The 12,382-nt window shown below is 38.6% G+C and overlaps 2 protein-coding genes across 4 annotated transcripts; one reads left to right on the top strand and one right to left on the bottom strand.

The window, feature by feature from the left end:
- Positions 1-249: 249 nt before the first annotated feature.
- On the bottom strand, positions 250-4,098 carry LOC149209776 (uncharacterized). Of its 3 annotated transcripts, XM_089396506.1 has the most exons (6): positions 3,737-4,098; positions 3,428-3,552; positions 1,657-3,207; positions 1,454-1,559; positions 1,106-1,314; positions 250-904 (listed from the first exon to the last, which is right to left on the bottom strand). In XM_089396506.1, the coding sequence occupies exons 3-6, from the start codon at positions 2,637-2,639 to the stop codon at positions 628-630; spliced, it is 1,575 nt and encodes a 524-aa protein (XP_089252632.1). In that variant the 5' UTR covers positions 2,640-3,207; positions 3,428-3,552; positions 3,737-4,098; the 3' UTR covers positions 250-627. The 3 variants fall into 3 exon arrangements, with proteins under 3 accessions (XP_089252632.1, XP_089252631.1, XP_089252633.1); XM_089396505.1 differs by having other exon boundaries at positions 3,428-4,098; XM_089396507.1 differs by having other exon boundaries at positions 1,657-3,019; positions 3,428-4,098.
- Positions 4,099-8,216: 4,118 nt separating this feature from the next.
- On the top strand, positions 8,217-8,669 carry LOC149209775 (uncharacterized). Its single transcript, XM_089398740.1, has one exon. It carries the CDS (start codon positions 8,217-8,219, stop codon positions 8,667-8,669), a length of 453 nt encoding a protein of 150 aa, XP_089254866.1.
- The last annotated feature ends 3,713 nt before the right edge of the window (positions 8,670-12,382 follow it).

Here is a 12,382-nt window from a genome sequence, read left to right as displayed (position 1 = left end):
CAAGTTCACAGTCGTGTTATAGTATTTTCATCAAATAGGATGTAAATATTTGGCTTAAGCAGATGCTGTTTATCTTTTCTATTATGTTTTATTTGAAAAATGTGTTAATCATAAATTTGAATTGATTTGCAAGTTTGTGTATTGAATAATATATTGAGAGGCAAAATCACTTCCTTGTGTAGGCAAAACAAGCCAACTTCATGGGCACATCAAATAAACAAAATGATTTGGTCCTTTGCAACAATGAACTCGCCAGCAAAACAATATCAACCAACTTGATTTTGGTTTTCAATACCTTTACAGTTGTTTGTTATATGAATAGTAGGACCTCAAATTTGAACAATTGAAATGGATGGAGACCTCACTCTTAGTCTCTTACAATTGAATTAAAGAATGCAATAAATTGTATACAAGGCGTATTGTGATACTAACTGGACCACATTTGCTTCGTGCTGTCAAACGCATCCAAGGTGCATACAGATCCACTGCCAATTCCTGATGCCTTGACAGAGCACCATGCTAAATGTGAAAATCGATTTTGTGATTCTTCCAACAATTCATTCTGTCGGGGGCCTGATATCCTTGAGACCTGTTAATGATTTATATCACTTCTGTGATGGTCTTGTATCACGCATTTATCTTTTGCTCTTCATAACAAGGCAGGCATTCCTCCAAGAAGCTGCCTAGCTGAGCACTATAAAGATCTGGGAATTTTCGAAAATGGTCCACATGGGGTGACAATACAAAATTACAAGCCCTAACTTTGTATCCTGCTTTCTTTTGCTTTGCAATGAATGCCTCTACAGAGTCAGCAGGAATAACCCTATCAGCAGAACTGTAAATGTATAGCTGAGGGCACTGTGGTTGTTGATGTGATAAAATTCTGAACACATCGGAAAGCCTCCTATTATGGACAAGAAACAGAACGAGTTAAATATAACAAATCTGAGCAAAGCAAACTTTATTTAAATTCTAGACTATTGTCATCATACAATAGGCTCTAGCCAAGAAAAGGATGTTAGAAAGGAAATTTATTGACCAAAATATTTAAAACCCTGCTGAAAGACATATATGCGAACCACTCTAGGTAAAACTATATAAATACCTGTCAACATAGGGCAGCTTGAAAAATAGTCTGAAAAAGTTCTCTAACATTACAAGTAAAGCTGTCTCTGTAACATCAGGCTTTAGCTCACTTGAATGAGCTTCATCAAAGCCCAATAGTTCTGCACTCCCTTCGCTTCCCTTTATTAGTCCCTTTGTCGCAACACTCTGCTTCTTTAACAGGGCAGCAGAAAAACCTGCAGCCCAAACCTGAAACAAGAGACAGCACACAGCGAGACTTGAATCTAACTAATAGCCAAACAAAACCCCTATAACCAGGTTGACTTTGACATATTCAATAATAAAGTGCAGGATTTGAAGGATCCAGTAATATATGGCATATACAGACCTCAGGATCGGGTGTTGCAACAGGAGCAGAGTCCACCACACATCCCTTGATTTTATCTATGAGAGTATGATCACAAGCCGAAAACTTCTCAAGCATAACTCCATAACTGCTCAAGGCACACAATATTGCATCTGGTGAAGATGTAGTACTTTTAAGAAATTCATATTGAATGTGGAGAAAAGAACTAAAAGGAGTATACTCACGTCAGCCAACCAGTATTGCTAAAAGTATGAAATATTAGGTACTTCTCTCTGGAATCTTTATTGTCTTCCTTCATCCAATGAGCTAGATGTGTTACAAGCAAATCAAGTTGCTGCTCTGCTTTTCCTCCTGGCCTGAAACTGGCAATGTCCTTCATAGGAACTGTGAAAGTAATTGCGTGAATTCCCCTAGACGTGTACCAATCTGCATACTTTTTAAGATGCTTTTGCCCAGATCCCAACCATCCAAGCAAAACCACTGCGACTGCTGGCTTCTTATGCTCAAGCAGGCACTCTGAAGAATTTGTAAAACCATATGTCTCCTGCTTTGGTAAATGCCAAATATGGAAATATCTTGAATGCGGAGACAAATCTGAATGCTTACGAGGACTGCTTTCAGATGTAGATTTTGAAGTTTGAGATGACGAAAATGAATTTGGGAAACCATATGACAAATTTGCAGACTTATACAGCGTGAAGAGAATAGGAACAGAAGCAAATGAAGAGGAATGCCCGCTGTAGTGCTGATTGAGGATAGGGTATGGGAAGAGTAGACTGGAAGGACTATACACAAACTTATGATTGAAAGCAAGTCCACCAAACTTGTCTTTATTGCATGCCAAGTTATAAGCTGAAGGGCTCAATGACCCATTCAAGAGAGGCGTTTCTACAACCTGACGGTGTGGCATTGTTCCTTCAACGGGAGAAACTTTTGAGAGAATTGAGTATTTTTTAATTGTTGATATATTCGATGGTGTAAAAACAGATACATAGGAAAACCAGGAAGATGTAGTGCAGTCAGAGAGGGATGAGGTTTCATGAACTGGCGGTGAAGATTGAATTTGAAGAGACGGCTGACCTGAATCCTGCAAAGTAGGAGCACTTCTTTTGTGCAATTTATCTGGCACGTCTGCATACAGTGCAGCTGCAACGGTAGCTGTCATGGCTGCAAATGGCCTCTGTAGGAGCCCAGATAAGGACGCCATATCCCAATAGAGGAAATCTTTCGCGCAAAGTCCAAGTCCCCTGCTGCTTCAACTATGGCAATCTGGCTAAAGCGAAATCGCAAACTTCAGACAGGCCTTATGAAACTAACAATTGCCCGTTTCCTCTCCACAATATCCTGATGCTTCCCAACTCAGGATCGCCTGTAAGTTATCTCAGAAAAATCTTCAACCCCCAAATTCTACACCTGAAATTAGGGCCCAAATATTCAAATCCTTCCAACAAGGCCTTTGTTCACAGACGAGATCGAGGGAATGAACCTCGGGCGTGTTTCTGAACCAACTTCCCTCGAAGAAATCCTTAAATTCAGCTCCAGAAATTGTATATGCCTTCCATACAACTTTGCCTAATTATACAAAACCTGCCAGGCCAAATTTATAGAAATAAATAAAAATAAAGGTTCTTATAATCGTTCCCTCAACTGAAGTTTAACTTTCCGTGACGGCTATTTTTGGCTCGTAAACGTCATGCAAGTGTTGCTTTCTTTAAGCCCCTTGTTTTTTCTCGGCATGCCATACATGCACAAGATCCATCAAAAGGTAACGAAAACTGCAAACCAAATCCTGAATTAGCCAAAACGTATCTCTCTGAAACGTCCTCTCAAGCGTTTTCCTAAAACACAAATTATTCAGATTTGCGGACACGAAAACTTATACAATCAAGCTTTCTCTCAACGATTTCTCATTTACAAACTTTCCGGCAAAGACTGCTGGCATTAAAAAAAACAAAAGCGAGAGTAGACATAAAAATTTACGAAATGCAGGCTTACCGTGAATTTTCGACTCCTGCAGTTTCTGTTAAGAGGACGATTTAAACCGTCAACATAGACATCCTGCAGCTTCGATTGCCGAATGAAATGCCGCACAACACGAGCAGTGAAAAGCGGTCGACTCCCTGAGAAGTATTCAGCCTGAATCGCCAATTAATGCCAGAGCGATATCTCTCTGACTTAAAGGATTGAACGATTAACAGCTCCTAATTTTTCAATTTCCACAGCATTTAACGCGTAAACGCGTTTTTCACACAGAATCAAACCGCAAAACGTCCTGAAATAAAAAATCAGAAACTAATTTGTGACCTTTAGGACATCAGGCCTAAAATCCTCATGTCTGCACACATCCAACCAGAGAAATGACGAAATCGACCACGGATATCCGACCTTGTCAAGCTTCAAAGCTAAACGTTCCGTGTAGATCGCCGAAATTAAAATGCAAATAACTCAACTTCTTAATATGGTCAGAATATGGCTCAGCGCCTTCAATGTAAGGGTTGTTTGATAGCAAATTGAAAGAATAAAGCGACCCAGTCATGTAATGGTGTAGAAAACGAAGAATCGAAGAAGAACCCGCTCCAGAGCTTTCGGCAGCGGATGCTCTTCGATTTCTCTTTCTCTTCTCCATTCACATCATTTGGGGGTTTTTGATATTTTTTCCAACGCACATTCCAAGCAGCTCCTCTGGCACCGTGAAAGAATATTCCATCAACGTACCTGCCCCTCGCAACCGGCAATTGGGAAATTGATTGGCATCTAGAATCTCCCACTTTTTCTTTGTTTTAATGTTCCAATAAGTTAGGGAAAGCTTTTTGTTGGCTTCAGCCTCCCGATTCCAAAATCTGAGCTCCATATATTCTGAAATAAAACAATCAAATCTGCAGAATAGTAATTATGATGATTCTAATAATTACCGGTACATCGTGGTTGATAATGTTGATGGCAATCAAATCTCATGGGAGATTTGTAATGTTGTTGAGGATTTGTAATTTCAAGATTGTTTAATGGTTATTATTATAATTTTTAGTCAGATATGAAATATATTTTTTTAGTAAAATTTAATGAAGTAATTTTAAGAAAGAATGTGATTTTTTGTTGTTTAAAATATATTTTTGAATGTATAAATGGATTCAACACTTTGAAAAAATATGTGCTCGATTTTAGTCAAAATTAATAAGAAAAAATGTACTAAAAAAAGGTTTTTTCCTCTATAAATTAGACCATACTCTTACATATGCATCTTTGGTGTACAAGGTAAATTGGGGATTGGAACCTCAACTTTTTGGGTACATAACACTTCATTTTCATAGACAATGGATCTTGGCGAGAGTGGTTGGGATAGTGGTTTGTATCACATCCACCTAGGTTTGATAGTGGATCGTCATAGTAATGCTGGAAGGATAGACATCCCCTTCGAGTTTGGGATCACAACTCTAGTTTCTAGTGGTCTCATGTCTCAGTGCTAAGTTGAGTTTTGGATACATGTGACTTGAAGGCTGCTATTGGGAGGTTTTGCTAATTCCCTTGTCTAAAAAACACTTCATTTTCATTGCACTTCCAATTGATCTGTCCCAAAAACTTAAAAATTGAAAAAAAAAAATAAAAACCTTGATTTTATCCATTATATTTGTGTATACTACAAAAATATTCTCAAATTATTAAATCTAAATCATCTATAATTTTTATTTAAAAAAATAAAAATTTTAGAAACTTTATTTCAAAATAGACGAAACTTATAAAAATGATTATTATATATTAAATTAATAAATTATTTATACAAAAATATTTTCAAATTATTAAATTTAAACCATCTATAATTTTTATTTTAAAAATAAAAAATTTAAAAATTCTATTTCAAAATATAACAAACTTATAAATATAATTATTATATTTTAAATTAATAAATTATTTGAAAAAAATAATAATTTATTATTAATAATTATATTTTCTAGGGAAGGTGCATCGCCTGAAGAAGCAACATATAAATATGATTATTATATTTTAAATTAATAAATTATTTATACAAAAATATTTTCAAATTATTAAATCTAAACCATCTATAATTTTTATTTAAAAAACAAAAATTTTAAAAATTCAATTTCAAAATGACCAAAATTATAAATATAATTATTATATTTTAAATTAATAAATTATTTGAAAAAAATAATAATTTATTATTAATAATTATATTTTTCAGGGGAAGGTGCATTCCCCTGAAGAAGCAACATATACAATATATACATCATCTGTATATCAGAATTGTAACCAACATCTGTTGCACGCAGGCAACACAGCATACCGATGAAGCGACAAAACGCAATTTTTACATATGTACGAAACTTGATGAAACTCATAGGTTGCAGTGTAGCGCGACCATACAACGGGATTTGATCACGGGTGGGGAGCGAGAAAGTCCTCTGCCCTGACCACGTGAGTTGTGCGCTCATGCGCATTTATTAATAATTATATAAATGTTAAATAAATCACTTTACATTTCTACATAGTTCTTAATATAATGGTTTCTCAATTTATTCATGAGAAGTTAAATCTATCTATGAGATGTAACTCAATTAATTTTTGTGAGATTTACAAGTGAGCTGAGCGGAGCGCGGTCCAGCGAACTAGGGTTTTTGAAAGTTCTGCAACGGCAGATCGATTTAGACATCTGCAAACCTGCAAGCATCGTCAGCAATACGTCCATACAATTCCAAAAGAGCAGTCTCCTTCTTCATGATTCCCCCTCAGGTGGAGGACGTGGTGCCTCCCCAAATGAAAATGAAGAGCGGCAGAAGAGCAAGGAAAATGACAAACCAGAGGATCAACAAGAGGACAGCACGGATCTGAACTTACAGGCAAAAACGGATGACAAAGAACAACCCAAAGTTACCTCGACCACTTGTAAGCCAGTGGCAACCGAACCTCTAAAGGCAGAACTTCCAAGTCATCGAATCAATGCTAAGATACAGTTTATGAAGGACCATGCTTTGATAGGCAAATTCATAGGATTTTGGCTTACTGAAAAAGCGTTGCGTGGCTAGATAGCAGCAAAATGGAACCCAAAAGGACACATCACTCTACAGCTGGGGCCTAAAGGGTTCTTTACGACCATTTTTAACTGTCTTGAGGACCTGAAAAGGGTTTTATATGGAGGGTCGTACTTTTTCAACGCAACCGGATTGTATCTCAGAGGATGGGTAGAGTGCTTCAACCCTGATAAAGAGGACCTCAGCTAGGCTCCAGTCTGGATAAGATTGTACTCTCTTCCCATGGAATTTTTGGAAGAAGCCTCCTTACAAGAGATAGGAAATTTTATGGGCGAATTTATCAAAGTTGCAGGGGAAACAAAATTCCAAAGATACACCTCTTACGCACGAATCTGTGTCTACATGCACCTCAACAAGGCTCTTCCGGATGCGGTAAGTATATTCCATGATGATGTTGAATGGGTTCAGTTGATTGACTATGAACATGTGCCGTTTAGATGTAGAAGATGTCATGCCCTGGGCCACCTGTATAGGGACTATCCTTTAACTCAAAAACCCTCATCCCCTTCTGCATCAGAGAAGCCTGAGTCTGATGGCTTCACCAAAGTGACCAACCATAGGAAAAGCCACAAGAAAACAACTTCACATCCTAAGATGCCTCAAGCCAGCTCCTCCAAGCCTTCCATGAGCAACAACTTTGAAGCATTGGCTCGACAAAATGATATCAACTCTGAAAATCTTGCCTCCACAGAGAAGAAGGCATCGAAGGACAAGATCTCTACTCATTCAGACGCCAAATAACTCCAAGATGATACTCTACCCATAGATCCTTTATCCTCAGATAAGCGCAATGTCCCAGCATGGAATATTCAAGGAATGGAGGTGGACAACCTACACTCTGACTCCATAATAGCTACAAAATCTACTGAAGAATTAAATAAATCTCGGCAAATGGAAGAGGAACTGGAAAGTACAGATATTGGGGATCTAGACATTTTAGGTCTAGAGCAGGCTTGTAAAACAAAAACCTATGACAAAATTCCAGATAGATAACTAGAGAATCTGGAGGTGATCCTCTCAAGGGCATAAAGGCAAAAATCTCTAGGTATTCAGACTGGTAGTCTTTGGGATGGGAGACACATTACCAAAGATAACAAAAAACGTGGAAGGAAAACAGACCTCCAACGAATGATCCGAATAGGAGAAATGTTAGTAGAGTCAGGCAGGTACTCTAAGCTAACAAAGTACTACAACTCCCTCCACAACATCTCCCAATGAAGTTAATATCATGGAATATCAGAGGGCTCAATGGCCCAGGGAAAGGCAGATTACTCAAAAAATTGATAATGCAAGAAAGACCACAAATCCTATTCTTGCAAGAAACCAAATGCAATTCAACAGCTTTGGAAAAAATTGCAGCAAAAGCATGGCCAGGAGGTCTCTCTGTCGCAGTGGATGCTGATAGAGAGTCTGGAGGCTTAGCTATCATATGGGACGCTCGCACCATTATGCTCAATGATTTCCACGCTAATAAGAATTTCATTCAAGCAATCTTTCACATCACAGGGACCAATATACACAGGCATCTAACCAATGTGTATTTTCCCCAGGATGCCATGCACAAGATAGAAATCCTGAACACCCTCTCAGCAATCAACACTGATAGGATGCACCCACTGTGGATCACTGGGGGTGATTTCAATATGATTACCAGGCTGGAAGAAAAAAGGGGAGGTAGGAACAGAGGAAATAAGGAAGGAAACAACCTAAAAGATTTCATACAGAACAACTGACTTATAGACATGCCCTTCAACAATGGACTTTTTACCTGGAACAACAAAAGAGCAGGGTTGCATCAGATAGCCTCTCGTCTGGACAGATTCTTACTATCAGACAACGCAATTCATATAGGTGGAGATTTTGTCGCTTCCATCTTGCCGCTCTCAGGGTCAGATCACTGGCCAATCTCCCTTCATTGGTCTCGTCCTGGCAAGACAACCCGCAGACCTTTTCGCTTTGAGGCTTTCTGGATGTCTCATCCGGATTTCATCAATATGATAAACATACAATGGAATAATTTCTCTCCTCCAAATGGTACAAAAATGATTCAATTTCAGCAGAAGCTTAAGTATCTCAAGGGCAAGATCAAACAATGGAATCATACCTCTTTTGGCAATATATTCAAGGCTCAGAGTGACCTCGATAAGGATATGAAACAGCTACAGCAGAGGATCATAATCGCAGGCCGAACATAGTAATTGTTAGAACAGGAAAAACTTCTGGAATCGCAAATCTCAGAGAGGGCAAAACAGGAAGAAAGGCTATGGAGGCAAAAATCGAGAATAAGATGGCTCAAGGATGGAGAAAAAAACACAAATTTTTTTCATAGTACCACAATCCAACACAGAATGAATAACAACATTACTCATATTCAGAATGAGCAGGGTGTTCAGGTGGAAAAACATGAAGAAATTGAAAGTGAACTTCTAAACTATTTCAAGCAAGTGCATCAGGAGCCCCACATAGACAGATCGTAGGCCATAGAAAAAATTACAAGGAACATTCCTAAAGTTATTACAAAGGAGCATAACCAACTCCTTCTCAGGCCTGTAGACTTACAGGAGGTGGAAGCGGCAGTTCGTCAATCGAAAGATGGGAAGGCGCCTGGTTCGGACAGATTTACCTCAAACTTTTTCCACAATTTTTGGGAGTTGATCAAAATGGAAGTTTGGCGGGTTGTTGAGGAATCGAGAACTTTGAGATGGATGCTTCCAGGAATGAATGCTACATTCATATCCCTTATTCCCAAGGAAGCTCTACCTAGCAATCCTGACAAATTCAGGCCTATTGCCCTGTGCAATATAATCTACAAGATTGTCTCCAAAGTAATCACCTCCAGACTCAAATTGTTGCTCCCTCTAATTATCTCACCTGAGCAATCTGGGTATGTCGAAGGTAGGTAGATCATGGACGACATCATCTTAACTCATGAAATTATCCACTCTCTGAAGCAATCCAAAAAGTTAGGTATGCTCCTTAAATTAGATCTTTCAAAGGCATTTGATAGCTTAAGCTAGCTGTACATAAAAAAAACTCTTACTGCTTTTGGTTTTGCGCCTCCCTGGGTTAGGTGGGACATGAGCCTTATCTCCTCCTCCTCCTTTTCGATTCTAATAAACAGCATTCCCTCCTCCCACTTTCATCCTTCTCAGGGTATCAGACAAGGAGACCCTCTCTCTCCCTTCCTTTTTGTTATTATGGTAGAAGGATTGGGCCGAAGCATTAAAATAGCTCAGCATTCATAGCTTCTATGTTAGGATATTCCGACACATAGGATATAGTTAAGTTCAACTTGGTCTAGTATAGAGTTAGGTTAGAGTTAGGTAAAATGTGTTTCTTTACCGTTGTACATTTTGTAACTTACAATCCGACGGTCACGATATGTAGTGATCCGACGGTTCACTCTCACCTCGGTATTACCGACACTTGATCCGTGGCTTGACACCCGATTGGTCCATGAGTTCTATTTAAAGCGCATGGAGGGTCATTGTTCGGGTAATCCGTGCATGAGAGAAGCTTATGTAAATTTTCATTCTTTGATTAATAAATTGCCTGTAGTACCCACGTTGGGACAGGCCGTGGACTGTTTCCCTCCTTGCACTCTGAGGGTTTTAACCACGTCAAAAATACTGGTGTATTGATTTGAGATCTGGTTGTGAGCGGTGTCCTTTTGGTATTCTTTCTGTGGAACTTACCCTGTAAATTCCTACATGGTATCAGAGCTATTTGAGGGCCGCGTCCGTTGGTGATCCAAATCTGAAGCCGGTAGAACTGCATGCGGCTGTCGTTTCCTAGATCTACTGTTTCTGACTGCTTTCGGGCCGAGAGGACTGCTCTGTTGCGTTCGGAGCATCTGTTCCAGTGAGGAACCCCTTTCGTTTCATGCGAAAAGGTTTCCGGTAGCCCTAGCTGCGTCATTTTTCAGATCGGGAGGTATACAGTGTTTTTTTTGCAGTTTACTGTTATTTTCTCTCTGCTTATTTCGGTCTCAGTTTATTTAGCATTTTTTTTAACCGGATCTATACCTTTCATTTCTGCGTATGCTCTTTGCCCTGCGACTCTGTGCGATCTGGGCAAATCAGAAACAGAAAGGAAGGATTTTTCTCATTCCCTGCACCTTAGTGTGATCTCGGAAAATCAGAAACATTGAGAAAAATATTTAGTTTTTCGGCTAAAGTTAACTTTGAGATTTTTTTAAAATTTCTAGTTTTTTGGCTAAAGCTAACTTCGAGCCGTAAGGTTCGTTTTTCTCTGCATATTCGTGTTGGGTTTTGTGTTTTGTGTTTTGTAGGGAAAAAGAGCTTTCTCAAGGCAAGCACGCAAACCAAGGGCCCCCCCCCCTCTCTCTCTCTCTCAAATTTTTTGTATAGATCAATTGGTTCAAAGCTATTTTAAGAGAGTAGAGGTCTTGGGTTCAAGTCTCCATTTTGTGGGGGCGGATTTTTTCATTCCCGCACATTCGCGCACTTTGCCGGCAACATCAACAATTTTTTTTCAAAAAGCCATAACTTCTTCATCCGGAAGCCTTTTTCAGAGCCGTTTTTTTTAAAACCGCCTATTTTTTCGAGATCTATCCATTGGAACACTTACTTTCAGCATCTTCAGCTTCAGATTAAAAAAAAAAAAAAAATGGAAAGTCCATGCCAAGTCATTCTTGACAGCACTAACTACTTCCAATGGGTAGCCTACATGGGAGATTTACTTAGAAGTAAAGGTCTCTACAGAATAGCCACAGACCAAGAGAAGAAACCAAAAGATGAAGACAAGGCGGAAAAATGGGAAAATAGACAAGATCAAGCACGTGGTTTGATAGGGATGTCTGTTTCTCCTGATCTTAGATTCCACATTGCAGAACTTGAGACTCCTCATGAAGCATTAGAAAAACTTGCTAAAGTTTTTGGAATTAAAAATGAAATTAGAGCCCATCAACTTGAAAATGAGCTGCTTACTTTGGATCCTAATAATTTTTCTTGCATTGAAGATTTCTTGTCCAAATTCAAGACCCTTAGATATCTCTTGGAAGGTGTTAAAGTTAAGAAAGAAGATGGTAACCTTATTTATTCCATCCTTACTAAGTTGGGACCAGCCTACTCTGTATTTGTTTCCACTTTCCATTCTACAAGGGAAGCTTTCATTTGTCAAGGAAAAGAATACAAGGCCCCTTCCTTTGACTCCTTTTGTGATTCCTTAATAAGAGAACAAGAAAAACTCTTACACCTTGGTCTTCTTAATCTTGGAAACTCTTCCACGAAAGCGTTAGCCGCCCAACAGCAACCAAATTCAAAGAATCCTAAGAAGTCATATCCTCAAAAGAATGGTCCTAAACCATCTCAGCCTCAAAATGAAAGATCATTTCAGCAAAATGATAAGACCAATAAAAACAAATGGAAGAAGACTGATAGACATTGTAACTTTTGTAATCGAGATGGCCACTTAGAATCTAAATGCTTTAAGAAGATGGAAGCCTTGGAAGCCGCAATGAAGAAACATAACATCCATGTGGAGCCTACTTCAACTTCAACTTCCGGAATGGCACTTTCTGCATGTCATTATCAATCATCTCAGTCTGGTTATGCATTAAATGTATCTTCTTCTTCTTCTCATTCTCATGAGTGGCTCATTGATTCTGGAGCCTCTTGTCACATGGCCAAAATCAAGCCATGTTTTCTTCTTTAAATGATTGTAACACCAAAAATATATATATTGGTGATGATAGATCTCTTAATGTTGTAGGGACTGGAACTGTTCATCTAGACAATGGTCAGTTTAATGATGTATTATGTGTTCCAACCTTATCCTGCAACCTTCTATCTGTCTATCAGATAACTCATTCAGGTGAAGGTAAAATTGTTGAATTTTCACCTCATGATGTTGTAATCAAGGATCTAAAAGATCCTAAACAGATTCT

Source organism: Pinus tabuliformis, chromosome 1_2 (genome assembly GCF_031772625.1).
Source record: "Pinus tabuliformis cultivar Carrire ecotype Pingquan chromosome 1_2, CPIR1, whole genome shotgun sequence".
NCBI lineage: Eukaryota > Viridiplantae > Streptophyta > Pinopsida > Pinales > Pinaceae > Pinus > Pinus tabuliformis.
The sequence above is the reverse complement of the archived record's forward strand: the minus strand, read 5'-3'. Positions and strand labels throughout refer to the sequence as shown.

Coding starts and splice junctions, on each gene's coding strand:
- LOC149209776 (XM_089396505.1), bottom strand. CDS start 2,639: ATGGCGTCCTTATCTGGGCTCCTACAGAGGCCATTTGCAGCCATGACA. Junction 1,315..1,453: donor TTGCAACACCCGATCCTGAG/GTCTGTATATGC, acceptor CTCTTGTTTCAG/GTTTGGGCTGCAGGTTTTTC. Junction 905..1,105: donor AAGCTGCCCTATGTTGACAG/GTATTTATATAG, acceptor TGTCCATAATAG/GAGGCTTTCCGATGTGTTCA.
- LOC149209775 (XM_089398740.1), top strand. CDS start 8,217: ATGCCCTTCAACAATGGACTTTTTACCTGGAACAACAAAAGAGCAGGG.